Genomic DNA, 24,930 nt, shown 5'->3' with positions numbered 1-24,930 from the left:
TAAAATTGTGAGAAAACAGTACAATTGCACTGCAGTATTTGTAATTCGGTGCAAGATTACATTTCTTAAGTGACCAGCAAATCCCTCATGAGCTTCTGAGACTTAATATGGTTTACACCAACAGTGTGCTCGTTCTTTTCTTTGGTTTCTAGGAAATAGAGGCAGTTGTGACGCATGACTATGTTCGAGTCGCTTAAATCTGTCGATTGTCAAGACTCTTTTCTCCATCTGCATAACATCTCTCAATTAAGGCCCTTGCTATGTGTACCTGATGCTGAAATATTGGTACTCACCTGTACATTTAATTAATCAAGATGAGGCTACTGTATTTCCTTACTTACTAGGTACTAGGATAGCTGCTGATGTGATGGGCTGCAGTATGTCCATAATTCTCACTAAAACTACTCAGCATCAGTTTATGGCGTCTTTCCTGTGCAAATTGCATAAGACTTCTCCTGATAAAAACCACTGAATTGTCTATTTCCAGGCTACCTTAAGGACTTATTGCATGAATAATGTCCAACACTTAATCTGTGATGTACTGATTCAAGCTTTCTTAATCTACCTAAAACCAGGCTCCACAACAACAGTTGATAGACCCTTTTCTGGTGCAGCTCCATTTAGGGAACTCAATGTCCAAATCAATTAGAGACTGTCACTACCCTTGTTAAAAGATGTAGCTTTTTACTAGAGAAGGAACAGGTAAAGGTTTATTCCATGCTGAAAATAGAAGAAAAGAAACACGGGTTTGGCTGTGGAGACTTCTTCGGGTGTGAAGACATACCTGTAGAAGGCACCACAGCCGAAAGCTGTGTTTTTCTTCTCTTTTCAGCAGGGAATAAACCTTTACCTGTTCCTTTGCAGCCTACCTGATGCAGCTACCTACTTGAACTGCCTCAGCTTTTTACTAGAGCTTTTACGATGTAGTTTTACACTTGGACTCATCGGATTGATTGACTGTTCTATATTTTCTCTTTTAATTTGTATATTACGCTTATTCTGTTATACAGCACTTTAAATTTTTGAAAAGTGCTTAATAAAAGTATATTACTAACATGTACTGATCCTGTTGTGGGAGAAAACTGGCAAATACTGAAGTTAAATATAATAATAAAACCTATCCAAATTAATATCCTGTGCACATGCCCAGTTTGCTCATATGTTTTGAGGTATTCACATTCGTCTGCATGTGAGGCATCTGCTGTTCTTGGTTTTCCTCATTAAACTTTTGCTTGTTCGTCTGGAAGACTTGACTAAATGTCTTCATGTCTAATATAGACTGGCATATCTTGTCAGCACGCTTCACTTAAAGCATGGGGAAAGTTGAAGGTATGCATGTGAAATGATGCAGTCCTTGGATTTCACTGAAAATGACTCACAGTGTATTAGCTGAAAGATTTAATGTCTAAGCAAATTTAGAAGTCTTGATAAGGGGATTTCTAACTGAAAAAACAACTGAGCTGTGATTTCTGAAGGATCAGTGGCTATAAACACAGATTACTTGTGGTTCGTAAAATCTAAAATACAAGTGGAACCGATTTCCAGTACTTGCATAAAAACAAATTAATAGGTAACTTGAAGTGATGTTATTATATTCTCACATACATATTTTAATCAAGTTATCAGGCAAGGGATTGAAGCTGAATGATAAAATAACTTAAGTTCTACCTGGAAAGATGCATTGCTCAGGTATGAATTGATTTATTATGTGGTAGGTTAACATATTGGCCAAGGGCTGCCCTTATCTGTTTTTTTCTGGAAACTTGACTGGAAGAAAAAGAAAAAAAAAAGAATGGTTTCAGTAATTAATAGAGAAAAAGAACTGTAACCTTCTGCCTTCAGAATTCCATTGGTTTTTTCTATATGAAATATTTTTAAAGATAAGTACACTGAGGTGCTTTACCCTGTCTGCATTGACATCATGCTTAATGCACTGGACTGTAACAGTAGTCAGGTTTCTGTCGAAGAATACTAAATGGTGAAATTTCATTGTACTCCTTAGAGAATAAGCTTTTTGAATTAGTTACTAGGAACTTGGACAACAGAGTGTGGTTGAGGTGGCCTCTTGTTTATTTTTATCTGAACCTTTTGGGTTTTTTCTTAAAAAACAAACGTAGTGCAAATTCCCATTGAGGAGCTAATCAATGAAGTAGCTTCCATTTGTAGAAGAGAATGCAACATACAATTCAGAAACATCCACTTAAATACAGGAGTAGGATTCAACATCCTGCAGTAGAAAATGAATTCAACAAATTCAATGGAATATTTTAAAAGTAAACAACCATAGATAATGTAAACTTAATCATAAACCAAAGAATCCAAATTTTTGAGTATGAGACACGATACTGTTAAAATAAAAAAAAATGTGCTCGTATGACGTCCTTGAGCACTAATACATCTCTGGCAGTGTTGATACTGAGTCTTGATCTGCCTCTGGACAGTCTGCTGTGGGCTGTTTTACCCTTTTTTTTTCCTGTGCAGCTGCAGGCAACTGGCCAACTACAGCTGGATTCAGAATAGGAGCTGAAAAGGCTGGACAAGGCAAGACCCTGATGTAGTTTGTAGACATGAGGTCACTGTGTGTCTTGCATTGTGGAGCCAATATTTACAGATTGGCTTGCAGGACAGAAAAAGCTCCTGGATCATGGATCAGTTGATCGCTGAGCAGGAAGTTGCCCGATCTGCACTAAAGTCATTCCTGTGTTGAAGGAGATGCCTCCACATACTGTATCAGTCCACTTTCCACCTCCTCACCTTTTTGCTGAAACATGCAACAGTCAAAGTAATGCTCAGAATGATGTCTCCACATTAGTGAATAAAGCACTGCACCATTCTCTCTGCCACCAACTCAGACATTCTTTTGCCACAGAATTTCATCTCTCATCTGTCACCATGCGGACAGCGAGTTACAGTCATTTCTCCAGGAATCTGCCGTGCTGCAGCTACTGCGGGTGGATTAATCAGATGAACGGGACAGATGTGATGGCAATGGGCACTCGTGGTGACCTTTTACGTTTCAGGACTGCGTCCTGTCCTGCCTAGTAATTACACTATTTTCATTTTATATAAGTACAATGCTGACAACTTTTCTAACAGGCAATGTGTGGGGCCTGGTTTCCTAACACTGAATTATTTAAGACGTTAGAGTGTCTTTGTGTCATCAACAGCATGTTCCGGCTTAAATGTTGTTGGTATACAAGAAGAAAGAATGTTATGCTACAGTCATTTTTACTCTTTGCTGCATAGCAATTATTGGAGGAGCATCATTAATTGATTTCTGCTTCTCCTTTGGCTTTGCAAAGGATTTTTTGTCCAAATAAAGAGCTTTGAAATGCAATTTTAGAGAGGGTTTCTTTTTCACTGCTCATACACCACAGGTGGGGATTCTGATTCTTTTATTTACGAATCTAAGGGATTATATACTAAATCACACAAGGATATTTACCATTGGATCATTGGTATGAAATAATCCAAATATACTTTTGTCTTTCTGTTATACTTTAGTCAGATTATCTTCAATTTAAGACTTTTATGAAGATCTAGTTGCCTGGATAATTGGGAATATGTACCGACCTAAATGGTTCCCAAATTTTTAAATGTAAATATGATAGTTTGTCACTGTAGTTGTTCTGTTGACCAAGGTCATGGTTTCATAGCTGAACCAATGCGCAAATAAATGAAACTTGATTCAAAGGTGCATTGACACTGCACATGTTGATGTGTTTCAAACAAATTGCACATTCACCTGGGCAGCATAAGAGCTTTAATTTTCTGCGCTACAAGGTTTGGAGTGTATCCAATTTGGGGATCTGATGGTCGGATCTCTGCTGTTTGTGGATAATGTTGTCCTCTTTGCCTCATGCAACTGTGATTTCTGACGTGCACTGGAGAACTTCACAGCTGAGTGTAATGCACCTCCAAATCTGAGGTTGCAGTTCTTTTCTGGAGAAGAGTTGCTTGCCCTTTCCGGGTGTAGAGTTAATCTACGTCCCCATCCTCACCTATGGTCACCAGCTTTGTACAGTGACCGAAAGAATGAGATCGCGGGCACAAACTGTGGAAACGAGGTTTCTCTGTGGGCTGCTGGGCTTACTCTCCATGACCGAGTGAGGAGCCTGGTAATCCGGGAGGCCTGGGGTTCTTCCAGGAGGAGATGGAGAAAAGGAAGGGAAGTCTAGTCTGGGCTTCCCTCCTGAGACTGTCACAACTGCGACTCACACCAGGAGTAAGCAGTCACGAAATGGATGGATGGATGTTCTTTTCCCCCAGCCAATTACATGAAATACCATTTTTCTTCAAAATTATTGTTGCCTCCAGTAGTCCTAAGCATTCATTAAACTATCTTTAAGATGTGCCAGCATGATATGCAATCAGACACCATTAGCAGTAGGGTGCCTTAATAGGATGAATATCTTTTGCTGTTAGATTACATCTTAAGTGTAGTGAACAGTCATGTAGGAAAGAGATTCCTCTACTGTACAGCACGCAGGAAAGATCACTGCAGTTCTTCGTGTTGCCCGTTACTGAAATTCCCTTTTAATTTCCAGGACAGTAACAGCTTCAACCCACAAAGCAACAAATGTAGCTGCATGAACTGAAGGGTAGTCAGTCAGCCAGTATTGTCTGTTCTATTAATTGCCACCTTGTAATTAAATTCCTTAATTCTTCTCTAGTAAAAAGCTGAAGCAGTGTGTGTTGCTGAGCCTTCATGTTTGAGTTACTGTATCTCTGCAGTGACCCTCGTAAAGGAGATTGTGATGAAAGCACTCTCAAATCCAGGACACTTTGAGTGAGGCACACAACAGTAAAAGCCCAGAGCCTCTGCCACTATTGTATATCGATGGCTGAATTTATGAGACAAGCTTTCCATTGAGCATGCCAGGCTTTCATGCATGGCATGAGAATTAATTGCAGATTATGGATATCTGTTGTGCCTGTTTGACTTTTTATTTTAAATCACAGTTTAGAATACTGTTTTCATTTTTAAAAAAAGGTGTTTTTTTTATATCACTGTTGCACTTGAATAATTTTCTTCTTCCAGGTAGAATTCTGGATGAAATGCTGTATCTTAGCAGTGACATTTAGATGAGAAAATATATTTTGGATAATCCTGCTATTGAAGTTCTGAACAAACAAAGAAAATAAAAAACTGACATGATTTGTTTATGCCTCAAAGTACACTCTACTCTTAGTCTTTTATTATCCAAAATGCTATGCATCATGTTGAAAATTCCCTTAATATTGTTCAGTGACAGTTTCATTTCTTCTGTACTATATTCATCAGAATGAGATAAACCCAAATTCTGGCATTTCAGTCACATTTTTGATGTACCGCTCAATTGATTGGCTTTTGATGCTTCAAGTGAGCAGAAGACTAGCTATTGGCTTTTCATAAGCTGTCTGCTTATTATATAGGGGATGAGAGCTAAATTATGTGTTGGCTGTAAAACAAATAGGCTTCTGTCCGAAGACTGGCTCTAGATTACTGCTTGAGGGTGTGCTGAAAATATGATAAAGCAAGCAAGACCTTTTCCACTGTAGTCATATCCCTACATTTTAATTGACAAATAGGTAAAATGTTTTATGTAATAAGAGAGATGCCATACATTTGATATCACCATTTTGGAAATGTAAGATTCATTAGTTATCTTAGGAGAAAATTACTGAGACTCGTATAAAGGTTCTTCAATTGGAATCCATTTTTAATGATAAGCTTGTCGCATAGGAGGTACACAGTTTTTATATCTGAGCCACACTGGCTCATTGGCCCAGAGCTCATCCTCTGAGCAATGCTGGTCTGCATTCATACAGCTGGATGACCTGGAGCAACGGGTGTGAAGTATCTCACTCAAGGTACAACAGCCGTCTTGAACGTGGAGTCTTGAAGAATCTAGATACAATGGGTAACGTCTGGCTGTTGTCATTATTTCCAGTACTGGGGAGCTTCAAAGCAAGGAGATGTTTTGCTGAGATGTAGGGGTTCAAGATTCAGTGATAAAAGCAATAATGTTACCTTGGTTTACCCCAGTTCGTTAAGTTTCTGATAAATTAAGTGTCAATCAGCAGTCCATGATCAGAGCATAAAATGGGTAGACAGAAGACCGAAAAAAGAGAAGAGACAGGAGGGATGAAAAGGGACAGAGATGCAAGAGCTCCTTGTTCTGGTCATCCATACAGACCCGACTGGAGTGAAGTATTTGAACCTCATTAGGGGCTTGCTATTCTGTTGTTGTTAGGAACTCTGATTTCCGTGTGAAGAATCAATTAGTTAAACACAGCCCCCCCGCTTAGTGGGTGCATTGTTTTAGAATAGGGCGATCGGTTCCCATTCGTTTTGCAGCCATTTATTGAAAAAATCCATCATTCCATTCCATGAAACATTAAGATTATCAATGATGTAAGGATGCATCTGTCATGTACAAAGGCCATTCTGGACACATCTGTATGGAGACTTGTGTGGGTCAGGAACAGATTCACCAGCCATGTTATTGACAGATGAAATATTGATTTAATTTGGCAATGGTGTCCCTGGATCATTAACCTATTAGCAACCAAATGAGGAAGATGCACCAAGTGAAATTTTGTTTGTAACTTTTTAAAAATCTTTTAAATGATGAGTGATGCTCAGAGACCATTACTAAAAATCATGGACACGGAGAAATAAAAAATAAAGTCAAGACAAGATCTTTTATTGTCCCTCTTTTTTAATATATGCATTTTCCCCCTTTTTACATTGTCTCCATTTTAATTACTAGTAACCTTACACTCTGAAATTGAGATTCTTTAAATTTTGAATGATATATGAAGTTAAACATTGTACTGTACTGTAAATTATGCCCTACTTACATTATTTTGAATATTTGAATTTGAATGTTAGCCGTTAACTGCTTCATAGCAGAACAGGAGAAAACCTTCATCACAGCCTGTACAGAGCAGGCTGATGTGGGTCTTGTCATTAAGACCAATCGTGTTACTGAGCATTTTCTAATGAACAGTTTACTCAAATCCTGTTTACTCATATTAGTAGGTTAGGCAAAGAATCATGGTTTAAATTGAACGTTAAATGAATATTTGAGAAGAAATACAATCAGCTTTTGCCATGCCATGTTTGATTTCAATGAAAGCCTATTACTGTATATTTAATGAACAAGTAATGACATTTTCTGGAATGATTGAGATATAATTAGTGCACAACCAGCTTGGTATTCATGATACTCTGGCAGTTATTATATAAGTGAAAGCATAATGAATATCTGCTTTCCATTTAGGACACTACTCCTCCCCCTGTCCAGAGCGCACACTAGCCCACTCCACTGTCTCCTGGCATCTGCACAAAACAATGCTCACCGCTGTGAACATACAGTCACACCTCAATCTGTAATGGATAAACTGAATGCTTCTGCTATGATTTCTTCCAAACTGAATGGCAAAACGGATTATCAATATTTATGTCGGAATTGTTGTGCATTACAAACAATCCGGTAGAAGGAAGTGAAAACACTTTGTAGGGGCTGACAAAGCCCTAAATACAGCAAATTACCTCCCCACCTGTAACAGCCAAGGACTAAACTGACACCTACAGTATATCATTAATCACTTCCTTTCTCTATTTTGATTTAAAAAGTCATGAATTTAGTGTCATTTTTCAAATGTGGACTTTATCCCCAATGGTTTTACCCCTGTGTAACGATTTTTGGCACTGCACTTGGAAATACATTATTAATCTTTTTATTCTTGACTCGAATAACGAGGAAAATGTGGCGATATATTTGAAAAATTAAATAGGTAAGGTTAAAAGGTATTAAACAGCAAAATGTGTCTAATCTAGTTTTCTTAATTTTGTAGTTCTGTTTTTTAAATTACCAGTCTACTGTCTACTAAGACTGGTGCATACTGTACAGTGTGTTGATTTTAGCGCTTCACTATTTCTGATGTACACTGGAAAACAGTGAATGATTCCACATACTTTTCAGCCTGATCCAATCCATACTGCTTCTCTTTTCTCTTTCAGCAGATGCTGATAAAGCTATGATCTTTCTGTGTTGTTGCGATAATGTTACTGGACTGACATTAGCATCTCTAAAAGATGGGATTCAACTGCATTGACGTAACACTTAATGACAGTATCCTACAGTGGTAATTGTTTAAACATGATGTACTCCATTTCATCATGTCTCAATTATCTTTCTTAGTGCTGTTGGAAGTTCAATTGCTCAATCACTCCAATTTATTGTATACAGCATGTGCATGGCACTAAAATTGGAAATTGGCAAGAGCAGTGGGCAGCAGCTAAATCTGACAGCATTGTAACACTGATTTCAGCTTCTAGATTATGAGTAGGTTGTGACCTTTTAATGAAGATAGTCTGTTTTTCATTGAAGTATTAGTACTGTACAGTATGTAGCCAAATTAAATGTCCCTTACCTCTTCAACAGTACTGTTATTTATATATGCTTAGCAGATAGGTTTGTGCGGAGTTACTGTACATAGAAAAAATACAATACAGAGATGTGCTAGTAATGAATACAATAATAATACAATTTATATAAAAGTCAAGGATACAGAATACATGTATCAAGAAATAATAATACACATTTCACATCAGTATATAATCAAATTCTGAATGCAATCAATTGCTTATAGTGTGCCAAAGAAAAAGAAGATATCTGTCTGACTTGGCTAGGGATGAGGATAATCGCACAGGGCAGACGTCTTGTGCATTCGAATAAGACGGAGGTCCAAGCTGTGATGGTTATAGGTGCCTTTTGAAGAGGTGCTGGAATGTATTTTGCTCAGCCCTATTGTTTGGTAGTTTGCTTCACTGTTAAGATGTAGAGCTGTGAATGATTTTTAGAAGCGTTTCTAATGAAGTATAATTCTCACCAGTATCTACATCAATAATTGCGAGCCCGTTAAGAGTCCTTGAATGTGGACAGGTTGAAATGAGATCTTTTTCCTTGATTTCTTGTTAGCTTTATTCTTTACTTCCGGTATTTCTGAAACCAAATTTTCTGCAGACAAATTGCAGAAATGCAGTACTCGCATGATAGTTTGTCTGTGGTTGTTCATCATTGTCAATTCATCAAAGATGAGTTTTTCTGGGGGTTATTTAATAGTTATTAGAAACTGATTTGTACTTGAAAAGGGACACAAGCTCTGGGAGCAGGACTGAAGAAGTCAGGAATGGATTGTATCAGAGTGGAACAAGCCAGCCTCCTCAGGAGCACTGTTTCCGTGGACACTTGAGACTGAAGATTTAATTAAATACTGAAACCTTAGCCTTGCTTGAAAGCAGTCCTTGAGGCTTTAACATGGGTTCTGAAAACATGAATAAAAGGGCACTTTGAAGAAAAACTAAAGAAGAGAAGAGAGGATTGGAATAGGTTGTACATTATATGTTTTAATTTTATGGTTTGACAGCATCTTCTGAAAAGTTAAGTGCTTCACGTACTGTATAATTCAAGAATCACCTCTACAGAAGAAATACACAGACTAGGAAAGTCTGAAGTTTTAATCATGAGTTATCTCTTTGCTTTCTCTCTATTTTGAGGAAACTCCCTTGACATGATGTTGGCTATCGTTGGTCCTGCTTAGTGAATAAATATGAAAACGTTTTTTTTTTGCAAGAAACTATAACAGTAGCACCTTTAAGTCATGTTTAATTAGAATTTCTGTTTAGAAGTGAACAATCAAATAAAATGGCCTGAAAATCAGTTGAATACCATCAATACAATACACGTTTATAAAATAATAGATTTCATCACAAAGCAAAGAAAATACAATAATTCACCATCTTGCATATCAATATAAATGTAATACCAAGTAGGACCAGATTAATGCAGATACCCTGTGGTGAGATAAATACATGTACAGAGCACATTAAGAGGGATACATTTAAATACAAATAATGGGGGGCCACCCACTAAATATGACATATTTCTCTGATGAGCATAACAAGCCCCAAGACCACATAGACTTTATGTCTGTACTTCTTCTGAGCTTTGAATGACATGCTGTAATCAGAAGAGAATTTAATTAGGCAGAAATTTTATGCTTCATACTCAGGGATCTGCAATATTTGCCTCAAACGAACAGCTCTGTTCTCCACATGCTGGATACTTCCTTTATCAATAGCTTTGCAGGTCTACAGACATACAGTACGTATGTAGCAGTTGCTGTGGCAGCCTTGATCATACAAATAGTGCTAGTGTTTTAACACAAGCCTGCATTCAGAGTTTATTTCAGTCTTCTTTACAAGCCCTTTACAACAAATACAGCCAGTTCTAAAGGGCTGGTAATGGGACTTTTATGAAGTGGCGATTCTGGGAGTCAGTGTCTTTGTCTTATGAGTGGAGGGCAAAGACATTTTCTATTCTGTTACTAAAGGTGTATGATTAATATGGAGGCATGAGTCAGAATAAATTCATTAACTTTTTTCACCTTGTGTTCTGCTGTTAGCTGTATCCTATCCAGTTCTTTTCTACATGAAATCTGCTGTTAGATAATCACATATTTTACTTATAAATAGTAGAGTTCTGCTGAAAAAATGTGTTACAACCTGTTACAATTTGAAAACAAAACACTTTGATTTTGACTTCCATCACTTTTAAGCTGTTTTAAACTGATTTTTGTTCTTGAATTATTTGGGACTTTTTGTCTTCGAAAGCAAGCTAAATATTTTAGATGAATTACATTTAAGTGCTACATAATACATATCAATAAATGTTTTTTTTTTCCTGGCAGTTTCAATGTTGTTTAGTTTAAGGTGACTTCATCATACTTTCTCATGACTGTGTTAATTTTTTAAAACTGTCTTTATTCATAAGTACCTATGGGTGTTAGTGTTTTCTCACTGAAATGGATTTTCAGTCATCAGTTATTAAACCAATGCATTATTATAAAAGTACATCTTTCCAGAACAACTTTTTTGTGCAAATGAATGTAACCAGGTGGAAGCACAAAGAGTAGATCCCAGCAAACCAGTCTCATTTTGTTACTGCATTGGAACCCAGCAGCACTGAGAAGCAGCAGTTATAGATGACGGTAGCATTCTAAAAAATAATTGTACTTTTAATAAGAAGAGCAGTTACAGCTGATTATTTTAGTTGACTTAATGAGCTAAACCCGCAGGTTACTGGTTTAACTGGACCAATTGCTTGGTTTGGAATGGCTTTTCTCAGCTCTTCAGGTGCCTGGGCACTCCTAATCCTAGCGGTCAACAGCCACCCGTGGGGGTTGTTGTAATGCGATATTCATTTAAATCTGGACCTGGAAACTGCCTGGTAGTTCTTGCTTCACTGTAAATCGGAACTAACTCACATACAAGTTTATGCGATTTGTGATATACTGCCTGCAGGGTTATTTAAAGTTCGATGCTTAACTTCTGTTCACTGCAATTGGCCTGTTCAACTTTTTATTGGATTGGCTGACATACAGCACATGTCTCGGAGAAGAGTCAGAGACTTTTTGCTGCCTTTGAATTCTCATGTTAAGATATGACACTGTTTTAGTTTTCTTTGAAACTAATGACAATATTAGTATTGTTGTTGCACTGTACAGTATACCCCCACTGGAGTGTAGTTAAAAGAGAGAAAAGAATATATGAAAATGTATTATTGCATTTTAGTCTACTACTAAAACTGTCAACTAGTAAGAATAATTTTTATCTAGTATTTTTCATTTAACTTTGAATCCACCCGCATGTCTATGGACTGTGAAGGGAAACTGGGGCTCCCCACACGAACATGGGGAGAACATACAAACACCACACAGACAGCACCCCAGGACAGCGAGGCAGCAATACTAACCAGTGTGTCACCCTGCCACCCTAAAACAGACATTTCTTTGCCAATTCTTTATTGCCATTCATGGGATTTTATTTTCAATGTGTGCCTTTGTGTGAAAGTATTGTGTAGAAATTATTCAGCTCCCGCCATCAGCCACGATATTAATTCACTGCCTTGCGTGTCTCCTGCAGGATGATGAGGTGGTTCTGCAGTGTTCCGCTATTGTCCACAAAGAACAACAGAAGCTCTGCTTGGCTGCAGAAGGATTTGGGAACCGACTTTGCTTCCTAGAATCGACTTCAAACTCCAAGGTAAAGTACAGTACAGTAAAGTACAGGGTTTTAGAGCAATACCTTCGGTGTTGATGTTGTCTTTCCGATGCTGCAACATCTGCGTCTTGGTTTCGACACAATTTCGAGCCCAATTTAGCCCAGTATGGCCGCATCTGTTCACCTATTTTGCTGGGTCCGAGCTATAGGAAGAGGAGCTGCTGTTGCGGTCTCTGTTGGCTCCAGGGCAGCAGGTGCAACAGCCGTGGCGGCGGCTCAGACATGGCTCGTGGGTCTTGTGGAGATGGTGCTGGCGTTTCGGAAGGCTCTGCCTCGGACTCATGATCCTTTGATCCCGTTGCGGGAGCTGCTCGTCCTCATGATCGGCGTTGATGTAGACTGCGCCCAGGCTAGAGCTCACTGGAGCTAACTTTTCAACCGCAGTTGTTGTAGCACTGGCTGCAGTGTTAGCTGTAAACTGGGGATCGGGGTCCGGCTCGGCAAACTTGGGATCTTTTTAAGCAGATCCTGCTCACACTGCTTTTTCAAGCGCCATGACTTTCGGTTTTGCGCCCCAATATCATATTTTCCTATCGCATATTTTGAGGCTGGCTGCCGTAAACTTGCACCAGAGATCACCCGATGAATCCGCCAAAATGAATTTGAACTACGAACCCCTTGCATCTAACCAATCATTGGTTCACAAATTATTTCAGGTTTTTATGGACCAATGGGGGCCCACCGGTCCGTTTAAAAAAAAAATACCCCGGCCAATCAGGGGCACCTAATCACTCCCACTGGTTCGTTTAAAAAATATTCTGGTCAATCAGGGCTTTCTGATCAATCCGCGACCCCTTGGCTACAGCGTATGCTAGCCTGTTCGCCCCTGCTGGCATTGGACATCTGAGGTATCTGTGAATAAAGTACAGTATGTCTTTTGGGCTCCTATTAACTTAATGTTTCAAATGTTGAGGCACGGTATGAATTTGTTTAGATTTGTTAGACTAACACTTCATGATCAGGGTTAATGCGTGGTGTCCCTAAAACCTGAAAATATGTGTTAGTGCATTCCAGAGTCAGAAAAAATGTGAAATGTGAGTTCAGTTAACAGAAAAGAGCTTGAGATATGACACTCTGTCCCTGGGGGATAGCAAGCAGTCTGGCTGGGAGCCTCCCTTGGTGTTCAGAGAGAATGTTATTCCCAGCAAACCCTTTTCTCTAGACACAGAATCTGAAAAACTCCACTGTCACTTAAAACGGCACATATAAACTATATCATGTAATAGTGTAGCACAGTGTTGACAATGCAGAGGATGTGCATGTCTAAAGAATAAGAGCTCAACAGCTGATACAGATTGCTTATTTGAACAGACTGCACCCCGGTTGAACAGAAGAACACAACTATACAAATCGCCTTTAAGGAAAATTATCATTAGTACTGATACAATTACAAACAAGTAGAATATCACAATGGAGCTATCTATATAGTATGTAAACTATAATAATGTGTAGGGAGAGAAGAGGGAATTACATGCTTAAATGAGTCATTGAGAAGCTCTGGACTCATTTGTGCAATTTCTGACACTGTCTCACAACAAGGCAAGACTTAAGGGGATAATAGGAGTCTATGTGGTAGCTTTATCATTTAGCCCATTCCTGGAATACTTATTTGAACGTCACTATTTTATTTTGTCTGAAGCAAGGCAATTTTTTAAACAAAGTTGTATCCTTGTGCCATTTTGTCTGTTTTGGGTTAAGAGACCTATTTCTTACTCATCGTCCTTTTCACATCCTTTTAAAATTGCTGTTAACGTCAGGCTACAGTATATTATAAAAAGTGCTTTGTTAAATTAACATTCCTTAATTAACTTGATTAAGTAATCAGGGACCAATACTAGGCCTAAATTCCTTTTCCTAAAATTATTAGAAGCTAACAACCCAGTAGGAATTGAAAGTAGCAAAAAACAATCGATTTTCCATCTTATTCAATATTCAGTTTGGAAAAGAAATGTACGTAGTGCTGTCCTATAAGGATATAAACCATATTGTTATGGGATACTAATGATCTTTAATTTATGTTTCTTATTTCTGTCTCACATTTGTGGAACTTTGTATTGATTCCTTTATTTTTTGTGTAGTTTGGGATTTGTCTTCTTTGTTTTTGGGATGATCAAAATTTGAATGAACCTCTTATTTATCGCCTACCTATTAGATCTGGAGGGATTTGCACACCTTTTTATGAACTGGGGACTGATCAGCCATCCACCATATTTCATTCTGCAAATCCCACACCAGAGTGCACATTGTATGGAGGGGTAGTGTGGCTCCATCTAATAGAACAGCAAGCTTGCTGCTCCACACTGCAAGCAATATTACAAAGCAGTCATTTTTACTGATCTGTATAGCTTTTAATCCCAAAGGATCACCAAACCCTCTATACAGTACATAGAAGAGGGCACTCTTCGTTCACCACTGAAATGCAGCACAACAGATAAGGCAGAGAGGTAAAAAATTTATTCACCAGCTAAACACTCGGGAGGCCAGAGTACAATCCCAGAGTGGACTTTACATGACATGGGGTTGAACATCCCCAATCTTTGGAAAAAGGACCATAAGATCCTTAATAGGTAAACCTTCATGGTCAGGACTTTGGTTTATGTCTCATCCGAAGAACAGTACCTCACACAGCACAATGCCCCATTGTTTTTTTTAATAATTCTGGTCCACACTGAAGTGTGCCCATTGCTGGTACACCAACACCAGGTGTAACCTGGATTTCCTGAGCCAGGACTGACCAGGTCCAGCCTTGCTTTGCTTCTGCAAGTTTTGATGTGGACTTGCAATTTAAAGACAATTCAGCTTACCTACTGCAACTCAACCCATTGAGCGTGGAGAGTTGTCGTCATCTAACAGCAAGCAGAGCTCTACACAGCTCAGACTGTTTTTCAGACAAGCTCACTTAACTGGGTAATTCAGGACCCCTTCTCAATTCAATATTCAAATACAGAAGTGGATAATTTATTCGATTGCTGTACTATTCAAAAATGTGCTAATGTTTTCATGGGGATATGACATGACACGTTTTTTCACAATGTGATAAAGATCTCTTATGTAATGATTTGTACTGTATGGAATGACGGGAAGTAATTGAGTAATTTTTCTTAATTTGTCTCCTGCAGAATGTTCCTCCAGACCTCTCAATCTGCACTTTTGTGCTGGAACAGTCCCTATCAGTGCGAGCCCTGCAAGAGATGTTGGCCAACACAGAGGAGAAAGCAGAAGGGGCAAGTAATCAAATGCCTATTGTTGCACTCAATCAACTGCAGATAAACGGATTTGTCTTTTGCCAGATATGGTGCCATGAATAGAGTTGATTAATACCCCAATCCTCAGCCACCTGTGGACTCTGCTTTTAGTAATTTGTTTCACAATGTAGGGAGTGATGACAGAAGGGCAGTTCATCAAAAATAAAAATGTTTTAGATTTAAAAAAATAAATGTACACATATTGGTTTTAAAATAAATAAAGATGTACAATCTAAATGTCACTTTTTTTTCCAAGGACCATATGAGAAAATGTGAACACACATTTCTTCTTAAGATATTTCAAGTGCCTTCCTCTGTTTCTGAACACAAGCTCTTATTGAAATAGGAGGAAATGATAGCTCTCATTCATCATAGCTGGGGAGCTAGAATATTTCCCACGTCTGTTCTGCTGATGCTACATAACCTTATCACTCAGTGCTTCATATTGCTTAGTGCACCACATTAGCTGATGCGACCATTTACAGCGCTGGGAGCTGTGAGCTCATCACTGTGCAACGTGTTCATCGTGAGCCATAGGTTAATTTTTCTAAAATGAAACAACAGGGTCGACAGCCAAATTTTTTGATCACACAAAGTAAATTGGGAGGTTGTGAATATTTTCACCTTTATATCCCATACTAATTAAAAGATTTTGACAACAGCACTAAGGAAAGGAGAGCCTAATCGGTTCCCATAGTAACACTGACTGGATGCAGTTAACCTGACACAATAAGAGGACAATGACAACAAGGGAAAGCAGGGAACTGCATCTTGCTGCTCACAGTTTATTATTTCAAAGCTGAAATCTGACCTAAATAATGAAGATTAGATTTTTATCATTTACTCTTTGTAATATGATTGATTAGTTATAAATTTGACAGATGAATAAAATAAGTCTGCGAGAGGGTTGCTATACTTTCCTTCCATTATGTTTTTACCAGTTTTTTTTTTCTTTTACAGTATTAAGATCTTACAGTGATTAAGCAAAATCATGTTTCAGGTAGTATGTGATTTGACCTTGCTGCTGTTTATCAGAAGAATTGCTCTAGTAATTACAAGACAGAACTGAAAAAATATTTTCCTTATTCTGAGCAGAGGTGTTTGTATATTAACATAATTAGCATCATCTCTAATTTCAGGTCAGGTCATTCTTCTTTTCCAGGGTCTTCAAAACCGAACTATTTCAATATTTGTGTTAAGAATGCAATAGTACGGTTTTTAAATGAGTCCTGTGTTTTAAATGAAAAATAAGTGTACTGTACCATGCAGGGGATGTCATGCAATGAGCTGTTTTGTGATAAATGTTGTACAGCATGAAAAATTACTTTTGCTATTAGTGGGAATTGAGAGCTTTTAACTACATGTGCAGTGTTTGCAGATTAAATGAACTGAACTGCATAATTGCATATTTATTAGTCTGTTTCCTTACCTCCTAGCATCTTTCAGTAAAATTCCAGAAGGCATGCCTGAACATACTCCCGGTCTACTGATTGAATCCTCTCTGCCTCTACAGAAATGATCGTGAGATTATCTAGGCTTTAGAGCAGAAATGCTTCTTCTTTTACTGCAAGATGTCACTGCAGGTGTTAGGACTATCTTGTATAACTTTGTTGTGTGCATTTAGCCAATTATCCCTGCTGAGAGACAGAAAGATGTCTTTCAGAGTACTTGGTGGATGTGGCTCTCTCTCACTGTCTCTGTGTGGGGAATGGAAGTTTGTTTTTCTGCTCTACAATCTGTATCTTGAGATTTCCTGTATAGTAAGATGCAAGTTGTGTGTCGTCTTCTTTTCAATATAATGAGGTGTTTGGCTGCTTACCTTTTGTGTTTTAGTGATAATTCTTTCTTTGTTGCTTTTAATACAAAGTTGTGTATTGACTAGCAGGTAGGGTGGTTGGTAAGTAATTTCCATATCTGAACCACTTTGGCTCATTGGGCCAGGTCTTATCCTAGTTTCCATGGGGTTAAGTGGATGAGACATCACAAGACCCCAACCCCACTCTCTCCCAGTACAGGACACTGGTCCATTACAGGACCCCTTGCAGTGCTGGTCTTTATTTAGTAAGCTGGGTGGACTAAAACAATTGGTACAAATTACCTTGCCAAAGGTACAATAGCATGCCCACAATGGGACCTTGAACCTACAACCCACCTGTTATAAGGTCACAGTGCACCCACTGTGGTGCATGTCCTCTTTTGCTACAGGTACCAATAGGAAAAAGCAAATGTACCTTATGTACTAAAAACTATTGCAATCATTAAATCATTGGAAAATCACTTGGTGACCAAAAAATTATTAGAACTTAATTAATCTGTAATATTATGTTTTAATAACAATTTAACCAATAGTCCCTAAACAATTGTTTTGGACCTTAATTATACAGCTTAGCTGTTGAATATTTGTTTGCATTTGTATATGCGAACACATCAAAATATTTATGAACATCAGTAGAAACTTAGCTCTCTATGCGTTTGTTTTTTTGTCAAATTAAGTGATGCTGGATTTTGATTAAATGTTTTTGAAGTCATTTTGGTTAAATAATGATTCATGACTGTTACTGTATATACACAAGTGACGGTTGTGGAAGCACTTCATCACCTGATCAATGAGAGAGGTTAAACAGTGTAATTTAACCTTTTAAATGTCAAGTGTTGAAAAAAGAAAAACACAGGAACCAATATTTACAGTTTTAAATTCAGAGAAAAGCGCTTTTGTCTCATTGGTATGTTTTAGGCTGAACAAAGTCGGCACACTGTTGCTCTGTACCTGGTGTATTCACAGCTGGCAAGAGATTACAATCAATTACAAACCATCCGTGACGGGCCATGATCTGGGATGCTATGAGGGATGATGCCTCACCAAGATCAATGGGAAGGTCCTTGTGTCCAGTGACAGTGAGCAGGAGTGTCTAGTTGCTACAGAACACTAATTGTAGTGATTGATGGCAGCCAGCTCTACACTGATCAAGTGCTGGGACCCCACCTGTTGCCCTTCCTATAGAAACATTCTATCAAGACAAATATTCTCGTGCTGCTAGTATAGCTATGGGTTTCTTGTAAGACCCGACTGTTTTACAGTCAACACTATTTTTTATTAATGGACTTTGCTTTCAAAGACTTTGGATTTAACTGTCAAAATCTACAAAGGGGGATTCTTTGTCAGTAAAATCAGAAATACCTGACTATCCCCACAATAACAGACAAAGTATAAGGCAATTGGTATACAGTACTTACATAATTCCAATTACAATAGGAATGACTTACGATGGGTGTACTGTAGTTTGTGTTTCATATGCTTTAGCCATTTTTTTAAAAACTTAATTTTAAAAAATATACTAAAATGTACAAATAATAAAACAAGGTAAAAATGAATACTATATAGGTTTAAAACACAGCAGTTTCTGTGGTGCCCTGTAGGTGTAGGTCTGTTGCTTATAATTAGTGTTGTTTGTGTTTCATATGGTTTTGAGAATTTAGTAGATTTATTAAATAAATAAATAATTTATATTTATGATAAAAAAGCTCAATTTGCATTGACTGTGTTGATAGCAATTGTTAAAATTAGTAAAAAGTTTCAAAAAGTGTATATATATTATACACTTTTTCTCATGTAGTAGTGTATTTTTGGGCTGAAAAAATGTCATTTGTGATTGAACAGGCATTTGGCAATAATGGACACCTCTTCATCCCTACTAGTCTATTAAACTGAGAGTTTTAATGTACTGTAGATATGGCATGAAGGCTCTACTTGCCAGAACTGAGCATTCTCCAGCATTTGTGAGATGAGCTGAAATGATGTCAGGCATCTAAAACTCAGAGACCAGTGAACAGGCACATGTTTTTCTAGACTCAATGAGAGGAATGACACGGGATGCCACAAAACAGCATCTTTAATCTGGTGTAAAGCAGGTGTTGAAGGTGCACAGCTTGTATTTCTACCCTGTTTCACACCAGGCCCCCTGTTGATCAACCCTGTTTATGACAAGTGTTAATCAGTCTAATCAATTTGCTGATGTCACATCATTTTAATAAAATGTCAATATGCCTGGTGCAGAAACAATTGTGATTTTCCTGATGATAACTTTATGAATTTATGCAATAATCAGTGAGAAGTTTATTTTGATATACCATATATATATAACATATAACGTGAAACTTTTGTTTAAAACCTGTATATAAAAAAGACTTGTTATAGCTATGCATCGTCAGGCAGTAATATTCATTACTGGTGCCACAGGAATAAGAGAGAAGGCTAAGTAGATCATAACTACAACGTTTTTTAAAGTCAGGAGAACTAATCTACATTTTTGGGGGTAAAAATACTCAGTGCTTCCCTATTTTATGTTCTTCTTTACTTTTTCTTTTAGTTTTAAATTGTATTTACACACCTTCAGAACATGCTAATTCTTTATGTTTCAGTACTGAATATAATTCATGCACAAATATAATTAGATAATGCCGTCTGATTTTTCAGACATTTGTTTTGCAGCTATGTTTTACACACAGAGAAACGTATAGAAACATACAAACCATACGAATAAATATTACATTAAAAGAAATATAATTTTACATGCAGTAAAAGACATCACCTTATACATTACACACCCCTCCTACAGGAATCCACAATCACCCTAAACCCATATAATTGCACATTATCCCTTCATATTTGCACATAATGTACTGATTATGCTTGCTCATAAGCATTATCTGTAACCTGTAAATTATGTCCAGTAACTACTTTATGTTTTCAATATTTCTTAAGCTACCAATTCTGTCTTCTCTACACTATTTGTTACAGATTAGCAATTTTTCCCAGAATAATGAAAAAGAAGGAGAGACTTTGCTCTCTTAGTTTGATGGTGTGAAGTTAAAACAATTTACAATTCTCATTTATGGTAACACTGCTATTATTACAATATGTTTTGACACCCCCATATTTTATTTATGAACAGCTGGTATGTTGACAAGATTAAAACAACAGAAAAGTGCTTTCTCACGTATTCTATTATCATTATTCTGTCCTCCTGTTTCTCCTGAAGATTACAGGTTTAAAAATGTGGTCCTGTTGGAGGACTCATGAGGTGCTCGTCTGAGCTATAGCTGTAGACATTATGGGTTTCAGCCTCGGTCATGTCACATGCTAACTGCGCCAAAGTGGTGATTCACTGAACACTGCTGAGTGTTGGCCAGGACTCTCACAGCTCCTGTCTCACTGTGACCCCTGCCTTTTTTTGGGTGCCTGCAGGCTTTTGTGGTATGGTGATCAAAACCAAACATTATGTTCTTCATGAGGTCTTATTAGAGGACTGCAAAACAAGAATACTGTAAGTGCATTCATTATCCATTGCACAGTTCTGTATTCTATAATCAAACCTTCTGTTTTCTTTCTCATTGCTTACTGAGGGTATAGAGGAATCTCGGGTCCCTTTCATGTGGAACTTCCTGCTGTACAGAATCATGGGATTCTACATAGTGTATATTCCTTCCTGTGTGCATAAATTTGAGCTTTTTATTGGTAAACTTGTTTAGCCAAGTGCTTAATAGATGTTTTGAAATTGACAGTTAAAGACATATTGTAGTTGTTGATGCATCCACTATTGCTGGTGGTTTATGTAAGAACAACCAACTATAGTTGTCTTATGTTTTTTTTTTTTTAATCATGAGCTGCATTATGACTGTAGAAATACAGGACATCTATAATATGCCATATTTATCCATGCAGTCCAAGCCTGTAATAATGGCTTAATCCAAGAAAATTTATCAACCTTGCAGCTCTGGTCTGAGCATGCAGTTTGAGAAGAAATGAAAAGATCTGCAATAAAAAGGTTGTCGTGAAACCAGTGGAAGTCGAGCACAATCCATGCTGCTACAATAAATGAATGTTAACGATGGGAGGTGCAATGTTAGAATTTGAGAGCTGGCAAAAGAAGCTGCTACTGTATGTGCAGGAGGCCAGGTCAGCGCTCGTTGAGTCATGGAGGGGAATCTACACTCAGCAGACTCTTTCAGTTTGTGCTTTCACTGCTTAATACACAGAGGCAACTGTTTCCATTCCAGTATGTAATTTACAGCTAAGGCAGACGAGTGCAGTGGCCTGGGGGTCTCTCTGCGTGTATGTATGCATTACATGTATATACAGAAACCAAATGATTGGATGCCAGCGTGCTCTGATAGAGTGAGTGAGGGAGCAGAAATTGTAAGAGCTCTGGCTCTGCAGTTCATTTGTAAGCAAAGCACATTCCCCAGTAGCTAAATGGAAGAAAATAAAGAAGAAAAAAGATCAATAGCTGCTTTCCAGTCCTCCCATTTTCACACAAAATCATTTACAGCCACTGCTGTACCTCATTGTAAACAGTTGCTAATATCTATAGCTGTGCCATTGTAAATTATTTGGAGCAAAGATTTATCTTTCATAGCCTATCGAGGTGTTGGGGCTTTGTATGGTCCCCCCTCTAAATACCAGAGCATCTACAATGCTGGAGCTGCAGGATGGCTCAATTGAAGAAAACAGTCATAGATTTCCTCTTGCGGCATCCAGTAGAATTGAAAATATCCGTAGTCCTGTGGTGAATTACTGTATATAGGATAGGTGAAGTGTTCCCTATGCCTTTTAAGAAGAAGAAGTAGAAATAGAAGTACTGTAGGAAATAATCACAGAGACAAAACACATTGTAGCCCAAAATGATAACAAACATTGCGATATATATAAAAAAAACCATAATGATATTCCCAGATGTTAATCGTGTTATGAATGTTTTTTTTGAAACATTGCCTGTAGGACTTCCAGACCCTAGGTGCATAACAACAGAATGCTCTATCACCTTTTGAACACATATTAGCCCTCAGAATTGCTAACAAACCTGAGGTTACACATTACACCCAGGAACGTACTCGTGAAAGAGCTCAGTTATGTAGCTGGAGGCAAGACCTTTTAGGATCTTATAGGTTAAAGAGTTCATATACAGATACTGTACCATTACGTTATGAAATGCCTTTGTTATTTATCAGGATCCTTAAAAAATTAATGTGTAATCTGTATTCTGGTTGGTGATCACAACATCTCAATGTAAACTAATTGAACATTTTTACCAGTCTGATTAAGATGTGTTCCTAATCATCAACATTTGTTCTTCTTCACACACCCATAAAGCTAAAAGCAGACTTCTTGTAATACCAAAAAAAAAAAAACATATCAGGATTAACAGAAGAGTTTAAAACAAAATGGCTAGGATTTCAGTAAAAAATCATCACAGATTAAAAACATCCTATTATTTATGTATGAAGAAAAGGAAAATTGAGCGAACAGGGCGAAATGTATAGCTTTTGCACTATAGAGAACACCTTTATATTTAGAAAATGGATTCTGTAGTTTGATTATAATTGATATTTCAGGATTGTTGCCAGAATGGACTGACTAGATATACGTCTATTGTTACATAAAGCACCAGGATGAAGAGTAATACTCAAGAACAGGAAACGGCTGTAAGCCAGGTGTTCTTTATACATGAGTGATATTCTAAGACTTGCCAAATTGTGAACAACCTTGTATAAAGCCTTGCTAGGTACTTATTACCTGTAGTCAGTAGTACTCAACTAGTATATACCAGTCAGTGTTGATTTTTGGCAAGTGTTATTTTTTTACCTGTAGTAGTTCTTGTTTTTCGTAATATTGGAGACTGTAAAATAAAAGGAGTAAGGATAAAAAGAATAATACCACATTAGTCCTTAGTAGACAGAGTTTTGCAATGACCTCATCACTGGATCACTGGATTCAGACTGGCAAGGCTGTGATGAGACTATGCTGCCTATTTCAAATTTGATTTAAAATACAAGTGTGTAGCAGCTCTGAACAGCTACTGTGAGCCCCTGGCCGTCTACTTCTCCTACAGTGTGAAGCACATAATGTGTTCTCATGTTTCCAATTATGTAAGGAGATAAGTACAGTCATTTATTGAAGTATAATGAAATATATTAGCATTTAACAAGTAGCAAGACATCTTTCAGTATTTTGAAGTGTTTGAAGTTTGCTGTAGAATTGAACTGCTTTCCCCTAAGATGAGATCAAATGGCGAACGCTGTGGATGTTACTACTGTACACACTTCCCCACACAAACACACAGTAACACTTCCACTTTTTCTCCTTGCTGCTATAGGGAGAAATTATGCCTGCTTATTAGTATAATTCTCCTTCGGTCCACCGAATGAAAGTGAGCCTCTTTGTTCGAATATAGTAATATGATATGTTCTCTCATATCATATCTCATGTTTTATCATGCTGTTCGGAGCTTCTAGGTAAACACCCCCAAAATATATTAAAAATAAACATTTTGGAATGTACTCATTCTCAAAATGGAATGTGGAGTATTGAGGAAAATTGAATACTACTTGTATGGTCATGTGTAAAATTTCAGAAAGAAGTGCCAAGCATTAAAGTAAAATATGTTATTTATTAAATATTGTCTTGGGTCTAAATCCAATAAATGTGATAAGCCTTTGCATTTATACTGTATACATACATGCATTTAAAAACAATAAAATTCTGCCTAGTTGTGTATCTGACATTACTGCTTAGTGAAAGATGCATGAACTAATGTCATTTTGTGACAGAATTCCATGCCTCCCCATTTCCAAGGTACATTCCAAGCATATAGTCCTTTGAAGACCCCTGTAAAAGTTTTCTGTGCTTGCAGACTTTTGATATATCAAAACTAATGCTGATTGGCGTGAAGTCTGTATATAGTAGCATACGTTTGCCATGGCCACCAGCTAGGAGGTGTTTCCTCTCGTAAAACCTCAATTAAAATATCTGAACTAAAATTACAGCAAAGTGAGATTGTAAGCAAGTTCAGATGTGGCAGCATAGTGGAGAAGTGCTCTGAAAGCTTTGCTGCAGTTTCAGAGGTTTTCCTTTGGAGAGACTGAGGTGTTTGTATTTAGGACTATAGAAAATGGAGACTGGTGAAGGTAGCTGATGTAGAACATGTACAGTATAGTACCACTTGAGCATGAGGAAGAGCGCAGAAATTTGCGATTTGAGCTGGATCTCTGCGTTTATACAGTGTGCCAAGTCAGATCACCCTAGAAGTAATTTGTGAAAATCTATTCCATGAAGCTGCCATACTATAGGCCCTCTGCAAATGTACTTGAATAGGATTCGACGTTTTTTTCTTTCGATTTGTGTTTTACAGTAAACCCTCAGTTTAACAGACTTTGGATTTAATGAACAATTTTGTCTGTAAAAGAAATGAAATATTAAAACAAGGTTAAATAAATACTTCAAAGATTTAAAGTTCAGGAATATCAATGATGTCCTATAGAGGTAGGTCAGTTGCTTTTGATGGGGGTTGTTTGTATTTCATATGCTTTAGCAAATTTTACACAGTATATTTACGACACATGAAATTGAGACCTTGTGTATTAGTGATGAAAGGGCCAGAAACTATTTTCATTAAGTGTGTTGATTGCAATTGTTAAATAAATAAGTCAAAAGATCCAGGATGCATACATACTGTATATTGATATCATGTAATAGTGTTTTTGGGCTTAAAAACCATCATAAAAGACATTGGA

The 24,930-nt window shown here is 37.5% G+C and overlaps 1 protein-coding gene across 1 annotated transcript in view; it reads left to right on the top strand.

The window, feature by feature from the left end:
- ryr2a (ryanodine receptor 2a (cardiac)) overlaps nt 1-24,930 on the top strand; it is a 196,838-nt gene that overhangs the window by 54,759 nt on the left and 117,149 nt on the right. The window contains exons 2-3 of the mRNA XM_088609787.1: nt 11,978-12,097; nt 15,235-15,343. Of these exons, the coding sequence (XP_088465913.1) occupies nt 11,978-12,097; nt 15,235-15,343 (229 nt within the window). The remainder of the gene's footprint in view (nt 1-11,977; nt 12,098-15,234; nt 15,344-24,930) is intronic.

The sequence above is a fragment of the Lepisosteus platostomus genome, chromosome 17, assembly GCF_059453375.1.
Source record: "Lepisosteus platostomus isolate fLepPlt1 chromosome 17, fLepPlt1.hap1, whole genome shotgun sequence".
Classification (NCBI taxonomy): Eukaryota; Metazoa; Chordata; class Actinopteri; order Semionotiformes; family Lepisosteidae; genus Lepisosteus; species Lepisosteus platostomus.
Note: the sequence above shows the minus strand (reverse complement) of the source record. Positions and strands in the feature narration are given on the sequence as shown.